The following is a 19,842-nucleotide window of genomic DNA, read 5'->3' as shown; positions in this document are numbered from 1 at the left end:
ATAAATATATATATAAGGAAAAAGTTTAAGAATGTATATGATCGATAAGTATTAAAGCAAAATTCTTAATATTTTAACACCTATATTAGTAAACTACAAGAAATAAAATTTAATAAACATAAACATTATCGAAATGTACAACAAAACCTAGTATAGTATAGATATAGATAATAATAAATATATATATATAAGGAAAAAGTTTAAGAATGTATATGATCGATAAGTATTAAAGCAAAATTCTTAATATTTTAACACCTATATTAGTAATCTAATCGTGTGTACAAGAAATAAAATTTAATAAACATAAACATTATCGAAATGTACAACAAAATGATACCAACATCCAAATCATTAATGCTTCATCTCAAAAGGCCTACACAAAGAACATCTGAAGAAAGAAAATGCATCTTTACAACGACGCAATTCAGATTCAAAGAATGTTTTTCGATTCATGAATGTCAGGAACGTAAACAGGTCTAGGGAATCAGTAAATTACAAACATAAATTAGAAGGTTTTTGTCGTCCGAACCTACGGTCAACGAATGAAAAGATAAATAAGAAACATTTCATGATTCTGTCAGGGCTTCACGTCGGAGCTCCTCCGTGAGAGGCAATAATGGATACAATTGCTGACAGGTGACTGGGAAGCATAGAAACCACTTCTCCATTTATCTCTCCCAAAACTACCTTTAAACTACAATTTTGACATCTCCCTGATTCCCTTCTTTACATTCACTTACCTTTTGTACAGCTATGTTTGATCTCTGTTGACTACTCTATGCCGCCTTCGCCTTCCCGATCTTCCTAATAAAACTCTACCATGGCGGCGCAGGCGGTTAACCAGTGACATCCCATTGTTGTTACCATTACCATCATTATCATTATCATCGTCATCATTACCATCACGTCTTCTAATCCCTCCAAAACGGACTGTGTTTCCACCTGAACCAAATGCATGAAGCAAAACAAGCATGTTCACATAGTTGTCATCGACTCCCATGTCTACTTCCCTACCAAAACCCTCATCGTCATCAGAATCTAGACCATTGGAGTGACTTTCTATGACATAGTCACCAAAGACCACCGAACCAGGCATAGAGGATGTGATGGTGCTAATGACATCATCACGCTCTCGTTCTCGTTGGAGCCGTCTCCATTTCAACTCTTGATCCGGGTCCACTTCACGTGGGTTGGCAAAAGGATGCTCGGATCTCACGTGTTTCTTCAACTCTTTGTACCCTCCTACAAAAGAACAATTATCATGCATGCACGTCCTTTTCTTGGCATTAAAATACTCTCGAGCCGAATCCACCACAGTCCATCCTTTGACTTGGCCTCTACAAAGGGGGCAGGTAAGTTTGGACCCTTCCTCACATTTCTCAACTGGCCAACCAGAAATTTGGCCAAAAGCAGGACCATTGTTTGTTTGCGGAGACAGAGAGTCATGTGGTGAAGCCATTTTTGTGTAGGCATTCTTATACTGGTCAAGGCAATTGGAATACCGTGAGCTCGTGCCACACATATATGGGCGACAACCCTTATCATGAGAAGAGCATAGAAGAAGAACGGCATTGTGAGGATACTCCATGCATACAGAGCAGGTTATGTCTTCCCAATCTTTAATGGGCATCACCAGTGATGATTTCTTCTTGCTCGCGTCCTCTGAAACATTGTGCCTGCATCTGAGCACTGAGTATGGGGTTCTGCAGTGTCGTGAAGGAATCCTACGTCTTCCCCTGGTACCTTTTGCCATTTTGATGATACGCCTGACATGGACAGATAAATTGTGGGACTTGAAAAATAATACAAGGTTTCGAAAAATTAGATTGTTGAAAGTTAGAAGTGGACAAATAAACACGTGAGAGGGCACGTTAACTGGTTAAAATGAGATAATGGACAATTAATGGAAAAAAAATGGTAGACCTAACTGGTATACCTAAAAATCAGCCTATCAACATGATAATGATACGCGACAACATGAATGCAAAAATTTCGAGACAATAATTGAACCATGGCTCAAGCATTGAATGGGTCATTGTCGTAAATTGTTTTATTTTTATTAAGTTAGAACCCTATGTATAATAGTCATTACATCCTTTGAATTCAAATATCAATCCAATGCCATTTCTCCTAGCTCATAAGTACCTATTAACTATTTTACATGTTTAAGACTATGACAAACTTTCTAACCCTAGCTTGATGAGTGAGTTACAAACAAAACACACAAGAAATTTATTTTTTACAAAAAAAAAGGGGGACAAGAATGGCATCCTCCCACGAGCCCTAAATAAAACTTTTTATCAAAAGGTAAGATAAAATTACCTAATTAATTACTTATTTTCACAGGATGTCCTGTTCAGTAAAATTATTAGAGTCAACAATCACACAGCTCACAAACAATTATTACAACTTTGCACAATATATACACATCCAACCACCATCTCCAAAAATCTCTTCAACTACAGATAATTATCTTCTTCTATGTAACAAAAATCACATAATTATGTGTATCCGATACCTATGAACAATCACACATTTTACTGAAAGGTGACTCAAGATTTAACTTAGTTGTACTAGAGCAACAACTAAAGCAACAATACTTGATCCTGCCCATATGGGAAATGTGAAATGTTGACAATCACACCTCTACCCGAGAGCAAAGAGACTTCTTTTAGAAAGACCTCCGACAATTAGTTCTGCTAAGATCAAATCGAGTAAACATGCATGCCAGCACAATGACATACTTAAGGCAGCCATTTTGCCTAAAAAAATCAGTGAAGAGCAAGACTAGGGCAAAATATAAGATATCCATGTTGCAAGCTCAAAGATGGTACATTAATACAGCAAGTAATATAATGCCAACAAAAAGTCCATGATATTTAACTTCGATGTGAACAAACCTGTAACGAAAACACACATATCTAGTAATCATTTTTTGGTCAAGTAAACATATAGTATTAAGGGGCATTTAAATTTGCATTCTGGATATGATTGTCTATTTGTCTATCTTGTATGATATTAAAATCGCTTAGATCAGATTTTAATGTTTAACTAAAACATTGTGCAAGCAGCAACAAAACTTACTATCCAAGGGTATGACAAAACTACTAACTCACCCTTCCTTTTAACCTAAATTGAGATACTTTTATGCCCATTTAACAAACCGCCTATACATTTTACATAAATGCGTTACTTTAACTAAAAATTCTTATTAATGAAAACTTGTCAGAAACTAAAACATCTTATTATTACAAAGGTCTGATTCGGCATTCTATGATACCTGACAAGATCCAAGATACTCCTACAGAACATATGACTGCACTAAACGACGTTATGAAGCTATTCTCATATCTGCCATTTGAGAAAATAAACTAACAGACTGAAGTTCGAAGTTAGCTTATAAATCGAAAATATAAAAACGTCCGGTTTCTAAACAAGGTATAGAACTTAAGAGAGCATTGATAAACCCGTTATCGACAAAATTGCTAGTAGAATATTGACAATCAAAGGAAATACAAGATGCCCATGTAAAAGATAATCTAGATAAAACCGACATTTTCTCGCCATTTTAACAACAGCAAAAGTGTTTAAAATGAAAATTAATAACTTAAAAGCATCAATCAAGTAACTGGCACACAAAAATTAAGTAACTTTAACAAATTAACTTAAAAGTCAATCTGGGTCCAATTAGGGATCATATCAATCAGATAAATTATTATTATAATCAACATATACAGATAATAAACAAAGGAATAAGATTATTATAATATTATCATTATTTTGTGATAAAGATAAATTATAAATTGAAAAAGAATTAGCAATCTACAATAATCAGTATAAAAAAAGAACAGATTATTATTTTTTGAACGAAAAAATCTACAGAAATTAAGGGAGATAACATTTACCTGGAATTATTTGAGAAAGAAATTAAGATAAATAATATTATTATTATTAGGGTTTTTAGTTTAATTCATATGAAAAAACCATAAAATAGAAATATAGATATATGAAATGAAGTATATTCTGAAGATATAATAAAATAATATTCGCTTTTCTGCTAGAAATATGGCGAGTGCCGGATCCACGCGCTATTTACTGAGCGTCCATCTCACTCTTCACTCTTTTGTTCCTTTTTTCTTTGAAGAACTATTAATCCCCTTAACTAAATAGCCTAAAGAGCTTTTTAATCATGAGATAATGATATGTGGAAAAATCAGGGGACAAAATTAAGAAAGAGAATTAGTAGATAACACATGTCACATTCTTAGAATTTTAGGTGAATTTTTAGGCTATTCTTTAAGAGTATTTATCATTTTTTCTTTTCTTTTCAATTTTCATATAAACAAAAACTTTTAAAAACTAAAGTTAGCCAATATATTGTAAACGAACCGAACGAACACGAACGTGACTTTGTTCATGTTCATTCACTTAACTAAAAACAGTTCAAGAACAGATAAACGAACATAATATTGTGTTTACGAACGGATACATGAATATAATAGCTTGTTCATGGTCGCTCATTTGTGTTCATGAACAAATGTTTACGAACATAAACGAACGAACACTAATAAACGAATACAAACAAACGAAATATTTATTAAAAAGAAGGATTTATATTTACATTTTTTTCTAAAAATATAGATAACTAGGTATTTTATAATATATATATATATATATACATATATTATATATTATATATGATATAAAATAAATACTATATTTAAGCTAACTTTTAAAGTATAGTTGATTAGGTATTAATAAATGTAAACGAACAAATGTTCATGAACATAAATGAATTATTGTTCACGAACGACAGTTCACAAACATAAACGAACGAATGTTCACGAACAGATTATCGAACATTCATGAACATAAATGAAAATAAAAAAAGTTGTTTAGTTAAAATACAATAAACTAAAAATAATAAAATATAATTGTATACTTTTTTATCTTCCTAATATACTAAAGGAGGTAAAAAAAAATGACATAAAAATAGCCGAAGGTTCAAGCATTTAGGCATGCGATTTTGTGATGTCATTGATAATGAAATTGGTATTTTTGTTAAGGTGTTTTTAGTGTATGAGTTATTTGTATATGTATTGGGAAGTTTAGGCGACATTTTTGTTTTTGAAAAATTAGACTTTTTCTTTAGTAATTATCCCCAAAAAGTGTTGTCTATCTCTCAGAACCTATTTCCCAATTCAATTTTCTCTTCATTGCTTAAAATGTGGTATCATAATGAAGCCAACGGGGGACAAATCTAATAAAGAATGTTTTTAAATGTGATAAAAAGGTTCACTATCAGAAGAATGAAGGTCATCGATGCTACTAACACTGGTAAATTTGCATTTAAACTCAGAGCTAAACTTGTTGTAATAGAGGAAGCAAAACCTCAAGCAAAAGAATTAAAGACTAAAGAACATGACTGAACTGACTCTGATGTATTCGATGATGAATATGTTAATGTCTTATGCTTAATGACACTCATTGACGATAATGCTTTAACAAAATATCAAATGCCTTTACGATAGTGGGTCAACATGACACCAAAAAAGATGTGGCCATAGAAATGTGTCTGGTGAGGAGAAAACTAAATTCTTTTAAATCATTATCTTGTGACCTTAAGTTTGTAGAAATGATTAGAGCTAATCTCACAAAATCCTTCGAATCCTCTACGTCTAAACTGAAGAGCAGTAGTGAAAAGCCAAATAAGTTCAGAATTGTACATTTAACTATGTAAACTCAAAAACGTTTAGATTCAGTTACTAAAAAAGAAAATGAAAAATTAAAATCAATGGTCACCATTGTTGAGTCATGGTCCATGTCAGCAAAGTTTGCTCGGAAATGCATCAATGTGTAATTTTCAAAACTGGTCTAAACGATCTTTTCTTTTCTCTTTTTTAATTCTAACGGCAGAATGCCTTCAAAACTTTGCTGCTATTCAAGAAATATGTAATCTTGATCTAATTTGTAGGCCACCTATTGACTTTTCAAATGTAAAAAAAATTTTAAAAAAATATGATGATAAATAGTTTAACTAAATCTCTATAAATAAGTTGTGATAGTTTGCGTATTAACAATGATTACGCAAATCCTGACCAATGATTACAGATCCTAACGCTTTTTTTTAGATTTTGACCCGTTGACTCTATAAGCAGATCTTTTTGGGTACATGGAATTTGTCCAACTCCGATCAACTGATTTCCGAGGTAAGACTGTAATACAGTAAGAGTACTTGCCAACTGAGTTGGCCGACTTTAAAACCAAGGCGACAATCTACTCGTACCATAACGAACAGAGACACAAAATAGCCAAATTATAAAAACAGAATCAACAGGTTAATCGAACAAAGAGCTTGGGCAGGGGGATGCTTTGGACCTGAACGGATTACTCATACGGTACTCATGGTTACTGCATTTCAAGACCACTGAAAACTGACATCCCAACATCCCAGAAAACTAACTAATCTCATATATAATGACTCCACTCATTCCACGCATGAAAAACATAGATGATCCCAATGGCAAAGACATTTTAGTCGACCAGAAAAACAAAGATTACCTAATTACTCTATATTCATAAGAAAGATGCCAAGATTCAGTTCAAGCTAAGTACCACCTTAAGTTTATGTTATGGTAGGGGTGAAATAAATCCTAGATTAAGAGAAAGCGAAAACCTAGCCTATGTATCTATATTATTGAGTTGATCGGCAGGCACATCATCTTCATCATAGTAGATATTTTCAGCCATCTGCCATATTTGGAGGATGTTATCTGAAGCGACGCTAGCAATGACCCAATCTTCGCATGGATTCCACGAGAAATCAGAAACTTTACTAGTATGTCCACCATGAATAAATAGCAACTCTGGCGGCCCATCTTTTGCTTCCTCTGGGGTTTGCTCCATGTCGATCCTGCGTTCCAAAATAACATTTAATAATTTTATGAATAGCAAGCTCACACAACCACTTCGTTGACGGGCGTACCTTATATACAAATTGGATACCCGCTACATTAAGGCATTTGAAAAGCGGAATATAAGATATAATAGGTTTTCAGTCGATGAAAGAAGTTATATTGAATGTAAAGCATAAATCTTTAATGCAATGTGTGAAAACATTGACATAAAAAGAATATGCAAGTTCAGCGTAACATCGTTTTCCGTTTGGATATGTTGTTGCTATAAGCACTCTTCTGTATTACAAGGTTAGATTACTTATCATATCTTCATTCTTAAAACTACTCTTTTTTGTCTCACATAAAATATTATGATGCATACGTTTTGTGCACAATACAATCCTAGTACTACTAAACTTAGATTTCATTCTACAAGTCGTAATAAGTAACCAGTTAATTTGATATAGTTAATCTTATCTCACCCGCATTAACAATGAAGTATTAGGGTGCATACGTGAAGATTAAGTGGCATCTATAAGGAAGTATCACATCACTTTTCCCAACCAAGAATAAAAAATTGATATGTTACCCCTCTTAAACCACCAGTGTCATCCAATGCAACGAGCCGCTACCACAGCACCACCCCAGCCACCAAATTTTCTATTTATTTGATAGTTAGATTTAAATTTAAAAATAATAGAGAAACTGACTAAAGCCATCGGCTGCATCACATAGGTTCTATTCTAGTTCAAAAAAGGAAAGAAATTACAAAGATCAGAGTTTGGAATGAATCAGATACATACCTACTCAGATCCCATACCATGAGTCTCCTGGAAAGACAACAAGATGCTAAAATTGTCTCATTATTTGGACTCCATCCAACCTGAAACACCTCCTCCCTGAAAACCATGACAATTGATCAGGTGGTGCCATAATAAGGGTTAATAAGTTTGCAAATGACTAAAAAACTGTCAAGAACTCCTACTGGTGACGATCAAACGTATGAACAGCAGTCGTGAACTTTCTTAAATCAAAAAGCTTCACAGTCTTGTCTGTTGACCCAGTCGCCAAAACCCACTCATTAAGAGGATTGAATGCTAAGCAATTAACCTACCCAAAAAGCATGAAAACAAGTTAGTCAAGATATACTGGCAGTAGTTAATGCATAACAAACAGCACATGTCTCGTACATTATAAAGTCGCTTTTCTAAGGAATGGAAACAATTACACAGAGTCCCAAAGTTCATTCCTCGACTTCCTATTACCATGATAAAAAGTTATCCCTCCACTTTACATCATCATTAGTATCATCCATTGACTTAGTCATGCAATTAGCACATGCCAGACATAATGTTCAAATACTTACTATAAGACTGCCAACCACTAGAATGCCATTTTCAATAAACATGATACATACAAAGTGGGTTGGGGTCCTCAAGTTGGAATCTCTAAAGTTGATCGTGTTGATCCAATCAATTAAACTTAAACCTTATAATAAAATAATAGGTATTATTTTTTCCATCTCCAAAATACTCAACTTGAGACAACTAGACTAATATCATGCAAACCTGAGAATAATGACCAAATAAAGACACACACAGTTACTCATAATCGCCACATCAGCAAGCAACCACCACATCATTGTTTGAACTTTCAAGACGGTCATCAATTACTGAATTACCCGCTGAATAAGTGGAACAAAATACCAAATTTCAATGACCCATATGGGACAATTCTGAATACAACGACTAATGGAAAACAAAGCATAAAGTGCATGGAATTTATGTAAACCCCTTTTCAAATTAGACAAACATGTATATTTATTAAGTTCACGGCCTAATTCGGACTGAACCTTTCCTAAATCAGAACCCAACCGGCCCTTTATCAGTTTAACTGGTTTGGTTTTTGGTTCCATTTAATTTTACCTTTTAGTTAGGTTCCAACTCGATCCACGCTTATATGCTATAGCATAAGATGCAAACCCACATTCCTTATTTCCATAAAACTGTAGGATAATCAATATGTGACACGAAAAAAGTATGCTTACCTCGCTTCGATGAGCTATTACACTCTGCATAGGCTTGGTAGTCGATGGAGATCGTGTATCCCATATGTGCAAGTATTGGTCATCCCCAACCGAGCCAAATAGCTGTTCATGCCTAGAATGCCAAGCCACGTCTTCAACAACGCCTTCATGAATCTTTAAACCATATAAAATACTTTAATATTAAAGAACAATAGAAACCATTTAAAAAGTAGAAAGTGTTATTTACTTATATTATGTGTAAGATATCAACTACCCACTTTCATAGCATATTTGCCACTGATAGATATATACCTTGTATATTTATGTGTAAGATATCAACTACGCACTTTCATAGCATATTTGCCACTAATAGAAACGGTTATATTTATGTGTAAGATATCAACTACTCACTTTCATTGCATATTTTCCATTTATAGATATATACCTTGTATATCTGCTTAGCTTCCAAGACCTTGTTTTTTGGCGTTGCTTGAATGTCCCACAAACAAATTTGGGCATCATCAGAACCACTCAGCAAATGACCTTGCTTGAATTTACTCCACGATAAACCATATCCTTCAGTGTTGTGACCCCTCAATCTTAAATCAGGATTACATTCTCCATCAAGAGGAGGCTTAGATGGGTGCTTGCTATAATCAAAGATATAAACTTCTGCGTTAATTGTCTTGGTGGCTATAATGAATGGGTTTTGAGGCATATAACGAGCTCTGTTCACCTCCCCCTCATGATTTATTTGCTGAATTATTTGAACCTGAAAGCAAAAACATCACATTAAAACACACCAAGATATGATGCACGAAACTGTGCCATGTGAAGTGTGGCTGTGTTCGATACTGAATATAACAGAGCTAATACAAACTTTACCCGAAACTTAGAAACTAACGATCTTCTTACTACACAATCTTTTCCAGCATAACTAATAAATTGGTTAATCCCATATATTTTTGCAGATAATATATCCACTTGATAATATTAGGTCCTTAACTTATTAATATGCCAAGGCAATTAGAGAGAGACATTATGAACATATATACTACAAGGGTAGTTACTGCAGTTTTACCAAATTTACAATAAGCATAGTCATTGTATATCATTTAAGGGTCAATTGACCTTTAGACATACATGACATGTTAGAAATAGCACCTTTCTCAAATTTGCTAAACTACATCCAAAGAGAAAGATAGAAAGACAATCAGTTCAATAACATACTCAATCTACCCAGGTAGGTTTTTGCATCTTCCTTCCATTATTTATGATACCTCATCTTTACAATCTTGTAATCCATAGATTCATTCCTATTTTATTACTCTTTCTATTCATATGTCACTTACATTCATACGTTAACCTTTTCTATAATAAAGGTGATGTTTAATAAATCATTGATACCCTCCCAATCACCATGAATATTGGAAAATAGATTAGCAACATCCAGATAAGTTCAAACTTTAACAGACAACACCACAACATATGTCACATAATCCGATAATACAGAGAAAAGCTCTAAAATAATATCATAAAGTATTCTATAGATCAATGATTGATCATCAATCTGAATTGCATATTCAACAACTTAATTTAGAATCTGAAATCCTAAATAATTATAAAATTCTATAGATCAATCTGAATTGTGGTATTCAACAACTTAATTTAGAATCTAAAATCCTAAATAAACAATAAAACCCTACATAATACATACACACATAAAACCCTGAAATTATTTTCGCCAGCAATACATTAAATTATCTAGATTAACTGTTAAAGAGCACCTACCACCTTTCTCTCACTTATTATGCATATCAATCAACTTACCATATCTAGACTTACTAAAAGCTAATCACTACACACACACACACAGACACACACACACACACACACCAAGAACACAAGTTAATCAAGATGTATGTTCAATCCATAACTAACTCTTCATTTGTCACATTTGACTCCTTTTGAGTTCGAGTATGAGAAATAAATCTCCGACCCATCTCTGGTGACCGGGCAGATAAATACCTCTACAATTCTGGATTATCAGGCTGGCACAAGTAGCCCTTACCATGAGGCCAGCAAATACAGACAAAAATTTCCGTCTCATTAACCACAATCATCATGATAATCTATACTTCTAAACTACTTCGTATTCTCTAAAAATAAACGCCCTACCCCCAATTTAGAATTAACATCAATAGAAAATCACCACATCACCCTCTTTCGCGACCCAATAAAAAGGGAATACATCACACATCTCATACACCCTGCCACCAACCTCCACTTCAACTGCCGGCCACTGCCGAAGCAGCCACCCCCAACATTTAACTTCTACTGGCTCCATGACCGCTGTACACACACACACACACACATTTAGTTTTTTTGCTATTTTAATTTAATTATGAAAAAACTAAATGAAAATTTGATCTGCATCACGCGGATACAGATACACAGTTTTGGTTCAGTCAAATTGACTTTCATACAACAATGGCATATGTTAAAAGTAAGATGTTTTCTAATTAGATCAAATACAACCAAATTGGTAACAATTAGGAATCAAATCTCAACTGTTACCAATACGGCCTCTCGTCACGACTGGTTAATATGCCAGCCATCTTAAAAAACCTGAATGATGTTTTATTGAAAATTTGAAAATACTAGAAATGTGAGGGTAAAAGATACAAAATCAGTCTGCTTATAAGAGAGAGCCATCTTTCCAAAAATGATGTTCATGTCAACCCTAATTTTTCAATCGAACCAAACATAGAAAACCGAATCTTATAACGTCTAATTATATAGTAGAGTCATTTAATTATGGATATAATTACGTTGCCTGTTTTAACCATTACTATTTTATAATTCCCTAAACTTAATAACAAGAATACCACTACTGTCAATCTTAATATTTATTCCTATACAAATCAATTCTAGAAACTTGCATACAGAGCACCCCAAGAGAACCTTAACATTAATGCTTTTCGTAACTTTCTTCTTATCTGTGTAGTTAATAGCGGCGCTATAGCGGATAACGGACCTGAGGTACAATAGAGGTCAAAATAGCGGTCCCGCTATTAGCAGCACTATTTTACCGATATCGGTGCTATAGCGGTCCAAAGAGTGGTAAAATAGCGGTGCTATAGCGTTTTTTTTTTTTTTGGGCCAAAACTTGAAAGAAGCACTAATTTTTGCAAGTAGTAACACTAATGTTTCAAATATTGACACTTTTAAGCTTGACTTTTGCTATTTCTATTAAGTATAAAGTATTAATTGATATTTTTATTAAATATTAAGTAATAAGTATTATATATATATATATATATAGATATATAGATATTGCATAATATTTTCATTACCGCTATACAACCGCTATCTCACCGCTATAACCAATATAGCATATAGCGGCCTTGACCGCTACACCGCTATTTTAGTAATTAACTACTTAGCTTCTTATACAAATTAACTCCGCTTTTTAAAAAAAACCAAAGAAATTTTTTACTACATGGAGAACAAGTCCCCGGAACTACAAAAAAACTCGCAACCCATATTCATTTTTGCAATAAACCCTAATAAACTCATAATTTTCGCTTACTAGTCAACAAACCAACTCTAGTTCTAGTGCAACATCAAAAGAAGTTCAATTTACAACACACCAGCATTTGTTAGTAATCCGATACTAAAAGACAAGCTCTAAAACTCTATCACAAAGTAATCTACACATTAATCTGATTTGTCGTATTCAACAGCTTAATTCTTAACTCGTATATCTCAAAAGAAACAATATACAAACACTCATAAAGCATGCACATGTTAAAGCCTTCATTTTCACCAGCAATACATTAAATCATATTGATCAATTGTTAAAGAGAACCTACCCACCTTCACTTATCATACATATCGATCAACATATCATATCTAGACATTTGGGTAAAGTCCATTGAAAAAAAATAACTTATACATTTTGTTCCAAGGTAGGTCATGTACTCAGTATAGCTAGGAACTTTCAAAATCTCCTCCAATAACAATAACTAGTATCATATCTAGACCGACAAAGACCTAATCATTGAATACACACACACACACACCAATAATACAAGTTAATCAAGAATTTACGTTAAGTACACTGATAGAAACATACTTCTATCTTTGTCCCATGGTTCGTAATGTACTTGGTAAAATACAATTATAGTTGGTAACTTAGAAAATCTTCTCTAAAATGAGTAATAATGTGACTCGTTCCAGCTCAACCAGTGTACTTGATTAAAAGAGCTCGTAAACTTTCAAAATCTGTAGCATTATAGGTAATTCTCTTAAGAAACTGTACTATTGGATGTAGTAAACTTTTGAATTTGTTCAAACAAAGGTAATATGTGTACATATAGACCATATAATTGAAGATAAAATTTACCTTGTAAGAAAGTTGGAATATTTTGATATGAACACATTACATCAACTACATCACCTATAGTGGTAATTTTACAGAATACACTACCTACCTTGGTACCCTTTGCATTCACACCACAAACAACATTCATTTGAACATGGGACAAGAATAATCTAGGAAATAGGCCCTTTTGTTTTGGGCATGATGAAAACCCCACCCATGCCACCTTTGATAACCTGGAAGGTAAAGCCCCGGACGTAACAAACCACTCTCAAAGACCCCTGGGAGCATCCAAGAAGCACTGGATTATTAGACTAGGCACCAACTCCCACAGTCCCAATTCCTTGCTCCCAAGAATGAATCTCATAGCATCAAAACCAAACAATATAAATAAAGTTAAAAAAGAAAAGAACAATAAGAACAGTCTACAAATAAGAGATTCTCTTCAAAAGTGATGCTCAAGGCAACCCTAATTAAGCAATCAAATCAAAAATACTAAACCATATCTCATAACGCCTGTTTATGGTAAATTTATTTCATTATGGATATAATTATCTAGCCAATTTTATTGAATAACTATATTACCATTCCCTATTTTATTTTGTTTTGCACATCAATAAACTTTCATTAAAAAAAACTAGCAAGAAGCTAGACAATACAAAACACCACAAAAACATCATATACAAAGGTCACGGCCTAAAAGGATAGCACCTAAATAACCAAATTAGCTAACAAAAAGCCACAACCAAACACTCCTACACAAAGATCAACTAAACCAATCAGTTTTTGACACCTCATAAAGAGTTACCACCTTCAATATACCATCCCTGTTTTCATTATTAAGATACTATTGTTGTCAACTTTACAGCTTTTATTTCTAAACAATGCAAGTCTAACACCTAACATAATGAGTAACAGGTTCAAAAAAAATTCAACGCTAGTCCAAAAAGAATGAAACAAACTGCAACTCAAATCACCCTTGATGTCATTTTCAACTTAACCACATCCCCGATCCCGCCCCTCTATCATTTGTTTAGTGATTAAAGAGCGCTGTTTTTCTAACTAGTAGTGGCTTGCAAATTATGTGTACCTGAATCCGTTCCAAAAGATCACAAACCATCATTTTTCAGAAAATTAATACTAATATCCAAATAATTCTTTCAGTGCATTTTTTTGGTGATAGATATATTGTTTTGTAGTAATTATTTAGTCCAACAATCTTCAAATGCTAATCATGGAATCAACTCTAGAGTAGACTTATTCTAGTGTCATCAACTATAGTAGTTCCGTTATCCACCATATATATATATATTTTTTGAACAGTTAGTCCGTATTCGACATCAGGGAACACCTCACCCTATAATGGTGAAGTCACCGTATAACGGTGAAGCCCTGCACGTACTCTAGACTACGAGATGTAGACCATAAGCCGTTACAGGCAATTCAGGAAAAAAACTCACAGACTTGCGACTCATGAGAGCCGAACCCAAGACCTGTGAGAAAAACCAGGGATGCATCTACCAGTTGAGATAGCTTCATTTGCTATCCACCATATTAATCTCGACTATTATAACTAATTCATATAATTCTACATATAATTCTACACACGTACTCCACACCATTAAAAAGATAAACACCAAAATGGTCTACTACAACATAACCTTATGTTGCATTCAATCCTAACAAATTCAGCATTTCCAATTAATCGCCAACATAGCGGTCATAGTCGACCTTTGTTCTCATAAAAGATCAACAAAAGTTTCAAACTGACTTGCACTCCCCGGCATATGTTAATCCCATAATATCATACAAGCTCCAACACCATGACATAAAGTACTCTATAGATTAATCTACATAGTTGTACTCAACAACTTGATTAATAGTCTCGAATCTTATATCTTAAACTAGACGGATGGCCGAGCGATGCAGCAGCGATGGTGCGATGGCGGCGACCGGTAGTGATGGCTGCGGAGGCGACATGGTTATTGATGTAAAGGTAATATATGTAAAAGAGGATAGTGTAGTTATTTTAGAACTTATATAGATTATAAATCATTTTACTAGGGGTATTTTAGGTAATAATGTAATATGGGTTGATTATAAAAAGAAAGCTTTTAATAAAAAGGAGGGGTTTGGGTAGATAGAAAGTTGAAAAGGGAGTAGGGGGTTTGTTTTATATGGGAGCAAACATTGTATACCTTAAATTAACAATATATGGGAACTTTGTATAAGACATACACATCCAACCCTAACATCAATTTCACCGGCTAATCATTAAATTTTATTAAAAAGCACCCTATCATTAAATTTTATTAAAAAGCACCCTTTTTTGGGTAAAGGGTTCTAGCTGGTAAACTCTATAAATAAAAGGCAAGTAACTAATACCCAATGACATCTTCAACGACTTTTGGGTCCCAATATCACGACAGTGTATTGGGTTGAGATACAGACAGCCTTACCCCTAACTAACATAATGAGGTTGTCGATCGAAAGGACCTCCAGCCTTGCAAGGCATGAGGCTGGAACCCTTCACCTCAGTCTCCAGAGTCAATGGTTAACCACTTAATCCAACCTTAAACTCTATAAATACATAAAAAAGTCCTAGACGTAACTCCGGTGAATAAACACACACACACACATAAAAACACCAAGGACACATGTTAACCAAGATTTTACATTCAAACTACAAAAAAACACTTCATTTGAGAAATTTGGCTCTTGTTTTAATTCTAAATTTATGAGGGAAAGAGCATCCGGGCTACCATTTTAGTGATATATACAACTCTACCGCATGAACTCCAAACCCGACAAACCACCCAACAAGACCTATAGAGCTAGATAAATCGATCCTCTTCATGGTTCCAAATTCCACCATTTTAAATTATTATCACGTGGCATGACTCCTAAAGATTCCAAGCCCTTAGGACCTTACCAATAAGCTACCAAAGACATAAACTTTTTCCGCTAATATAAGCGCAATGATCATGACGATCTATCTATATTATTATAAATAGATTTATTCTCGTGTATACACGTGTGTAGGTTAAGATAAGGATGCTATAACATCTAGACTTGTTTTGTATGCATAATGATATTTTAGATATGCACACATATCTTTCAATTTTCAAGCAATTCACTCTCACTTAGATACAATATTTGAAAGTTCAATAAAAATTGTTTCTATCAATATTATTGTCATATTCTAATTTATATAAATTAGATAAGATATAAACTAGATAAGTTGTATATATTTTCAAGATAAGAAAATCTATTTTTGAGTAAATTGAGCTTAAATTAAATTCAATAAATTTGAGTAAATTGAGCTTAAACTAATTTCAATAAATTGTAGAGATATTTTAGATAGGAAATTCTAACTTTGTTAAATTGAAAAATTAAAACCTCTTAGCGGATAAAACAACCCTTTTATTATCACCAGCCGTCACCCAAAAAAAAAAAAATGAAAACAAGTCACCACCACCAGTGCCACATCAGACTGCCGCCGCCGTCAGGACCATCCCCAACCTTCAGCTACTGCCATTGCTGTATATTTTTTCTAAACTTTTTTTTTTTTGATAATTTAATTAAATACTTAAATTTTACAAAATTACATATATCAACCAACCAATCCAGCTCATCACGCATGTACTATTCTATTCCAGTCAATCCAACCAACCTACACACATAACAAACCCTAACCTAATTTCCAACCCCAAAACCCTAAATAAAAAAAAAATTAAAACATTAACAAAAAAAAGAAAGAAAACTTTTTTTTTTCAAAAAGCACCAAACTTTAATCTCATAACATCAAATCCAACTATAATTCAGCACACCCAAATCCCCAATTCCCAAAAAATTACAAAAAAAAAAACCAACAACAACAAATTGAAAAAAAAATTAAAAAAAAATTAAAAAATAAAACAAACCTTGCCATTATTGCAGCCGAACCCACCAACATCATTGTTGTGATCATCATAAGAGCGAGCATCATTTTCAGCATCATCAACCGGCAATTGAACTTGAGCTATCATTAAATAATTTGGCTCATTTTCTGAAGTGTGGGTCCCAAGAATCAGCTTCTGGACCGAGTAGTCTTTTCCGGCCGGCTCCTCTCGATCGGGAAGCCATTCGACGGTCAAGGAAGGCCATTCGAGGGCGTGAGTGACGACCAGATCGTATAAAAAGGGTGTGTTTTTCTTCCAGATTTTGTATTCTTCGTTGATCACTCGTTCTTCGACTTGTCTTCGAACATCGTCTTCATTTTTGCCCATATTTTTTTGGGTTTTTGGAGGGAGTTTGTTTTATGGAATGATGATTTTCTTACACAGGGGATGTGGGCATATAAATCATCAGAGGGTTAAAGTAAAATTATGGGTAGTGGTATGCAACAAAGTTTATCTATCAACAATATAAATTTCATTGCAAAGAATACAACTATAGGTAATGTTATAAATGGTTAAATCTTATTCTAGCAATATTATTCTTTAAAATTATATACATTTATACTCCCTACTTTATTACTTATGCTTTACTTACTTTAAAATAATAACTAATAATTTAAGATTTTTACAAGTGGTATGTCCGTGCAATATAAACATGGGTGGTAGCGGTGATGGCGATAAGTGGTGTTGGCAATGGTGGCGGTGATGAGTGGTGGAGGCGGCAATGATGATAAATGCAAAAGTAATTCATGTTAAAAAAGCTAATGTAGTAATTTTAAGAGTTTGAGATATTTATATTATAAATTATTTTGAGTTAATTACAGAAATCGTCCCTGTTGTGGTATCCAGCTTTCAGGTTTCATCCCTAACTTTCAAAAATTACAGCTTTAATCCAAAAAACTTTGCCCTGTCAACAGTTTTAGTCCTGGCCATAAACATCCGTTTAAAACCAAGTCACGTGATTCACACGTGATGGGTAATCTCGTAAATTGGTTTTATAATACCCATAGTTAATTATAGAAATCGTCCCTGTTGTAGACGATCACTTGCAACTTTCATCCCTAACTTTCAAAAAATTACAGTTTTGGTCCAATATCCAAAATATATATAATTATATATTATGTTTGTATACAGATCATGTATTGATATGAAAGTAATGAGATTTGGAGTTTCATTAAATTTTGGATTAAATTTGTGTTTGATTTTGGATCTGAGATTGTATATGTGATAAATGTTATGCATTAGAAATCCAAATGATTTTGTGTTTAATTTTATTTTGGATTTTGGACCAAAACTGTAAATTTTTGAAAGTTATGGATGAAAGTTGCAAGTGACTGCCCACAACAGGGATGATTTATGTAATTAACTCTGGGTATTATTACGCCAATTTACGAGAATACCCATCACGTGCGAATCACGTGACCTAATTTTAAACGGGCGTATATGGTCAGGACTAAAACTGTTGACGGAGCAAAGTTTTTGGACTAAAACTGTAATTTTTGAAAGTTAGGGATGAAACCTGCAAGCTGAGTACCACGACAGGGACGATTTCTGTAATTAACTCAATTATTTTATTAAGAGTATTATAGGTATATTAAGTGAGGATTTTTAAATTAGTAAACAAGGGATAGAGATATTTTAGGTAGATCAAATCATCTTTTGAAATTTAGGGGGTGGGTTTCCTCTTTTATAAGGTACGAGTGAAAGGACTCAACCCAAATGAAAGCGTAATTATTGAAAACCAAATCTTTATATCTTATACTTAGAAAAATACGATCATTTTTCGCGAAAAATCAAAATGTTGCAATTCAAGAAAAAACACTTAGAATGTTCTTAAAGTGATGTAAATAGACTACTATATACGTTTCAGGACCCAAAAAGGTCAAACGAAGGCTCGGAAAAAATCAAGGTTCGAAGACAGTAGAGCACGACCTTTGCAGTTTGCAAGAGTCGTGCTCTGTGACACAGAGGTCATGCTCCGTGACCCAGAGGTTGTGCTCACGGTTGTACTCCTAAAACATTCTTTTTAACAATTTACAGCATTTCGACTCACATTCAAACTTTCCCTTACCATTCCGTGATGCAAATAAATCATAAACACATTACTCAACATTATAAAAGGTTTCAAATGTTCAAGAGTAAGTTCTACAACTTTACGAGTCATTCACCCATTTAGTCAAACATCTTAAATTAACCAAGTTGTGATGAGTTAACAAAAGATCATGCCTTCAAACCAACATGGGCAAATTTTTACATAACCCAACTTTATAAAACATATCAAATGTACCAAAACCAAATTTACCAAAATGACAAAGTATCATGAGCCATAATGAGGCGGGATACCTAAGTATCTACACAAAATATCATTCCTCCATGAATGGCAATACCTTCAATTCTTTAAAATGCAACTTCTTCTAATCAAACTTCACACCAAGATCCTAGTTCCCTGTTTCGGAACCGCCTATAAAAATGGTAAACAACTAAAACGTATAGTGAATATACTTGCATACATTTACATAGACGAAGGAGGGAAACACACCAAGGACTATTACATATAGCCTATGACACTGTCGTGCCATATCTACATGCCCACCTTGG

General features: G+C 33.7%; 2 protein-coding genes across 3 annotated transcripts; both read right to left on the bottom strand.

Annotated features, from left to right (window-relative positions):
- Positions 1–331: 331 nt before the first annotated feature.
- On the bottom strand, positions 332–3,996 carry LOC122599225. Its single transcript, XM_043771692.1, has 2 exons — positions 3,906–3,996; positions 332–1,766 (listed from the first exon to the last, which is right to left on the bottom strand). The coding sequence occupies exon 2, from the start codon at positions 1,751–1,753 to the stop codon at positions 752–754; it is 1,002 nt and encodes a 333-aa protein (XP_043627627.1). The 5' UTR covers positions 1,754–1,766; positions 3,906–3,996; the 3' UTR covers positions 332–751.
- Positions 3,997–6,538: 2,542 nt separating this feature from the next.
- On the bottom strand, positions 6,539–17,658 carry LOC122599223 (WD-40 repeat-containing protein MSI1-like). Of its 2 annotated transcripts, none has more exons than XM_043771690.1 (6): positions 17,230–17,658; positions 9,368–9,694; positions 8,944–9,096; positions 7,882–8,006; positions 7,700–7,795; positions 6,539–6,913 (listed from the first exon to the last, which is right to left on the bottom strand). In XM_043771690.1, exons 1-6 carry the CDS (start codon positions 17,572–17,574, stop codon positions 6,682–6,684), a joined length of 1,278 nt encoding a protein of 425 aa, XP_043627625.1. In that variant the 5' UTR covers positions 17,575–17,658; the 3' UTR covers positions 6,539–6,681. The 2 variants fall into 2 exon arrangements, with proteins under 2 accessions (XP_043627625.1, XP_043627626.1); XM_043771691.1 differs by lacking the exon at positions 17,230–17,658 and adding an exon at positions 13,419–13,585.
- Between the last annotated feature and the right edge of the window lie 2,184 nt (positions 17,659–19,842).

This window comes from Erigeron canadensis, chromosome 5 (assembly GCF_010389155.1).
Source record: "Erigeron canadensis isolate Cc75 chromosome 5, C_canadensis_v1, whole genome shotgun sequence".
Taxonomy (NCBI): Eukaryota; Viridiplantae; Streptophyta; class Magnoliopsida; order Asterales; family Asteraceae; genus Erigeron; species Erigeron canadensis.
This window is presented reverse-complemented; position numbering and strand designations above follow the sequence as displayed.

What these genes read in the sequence shown, in the direction of transcription:
- LOC122599225 (XM_043771692.1), bottom strand. Translation starts at nt 1,753, where the DNA reads ATGGCAAAAGGTACCAGGGGAAGACGTAGGATTCCTTCACGACACTGC.
- LOC122599223 (XM_043771690.1), bottom strand. Translation starts at nt 17,574, where the DNA reads ATGGGCAAAAATGAAGACGATGTTCGAAGACAAGTCGAAGAACGAGTG. An exon ending in AAGCTAAGCAGATATACAAG is followed by an intron (nt 9,097 to 9,367) that starts GTATATATCTAT and finishes TATGGTTTAAAG; the next exon opens with ATTCATGAAGGCGTTGTTGA. An exon ending in TAATAGCTCATCGAAGCGAG is followed by an intron (nt 8,007 to 8,943) that starts GTAAGCATACTT and finishes CTTTTTGGGTAG; the next exon opens with GTTAATTGCTTAGCATTCAA.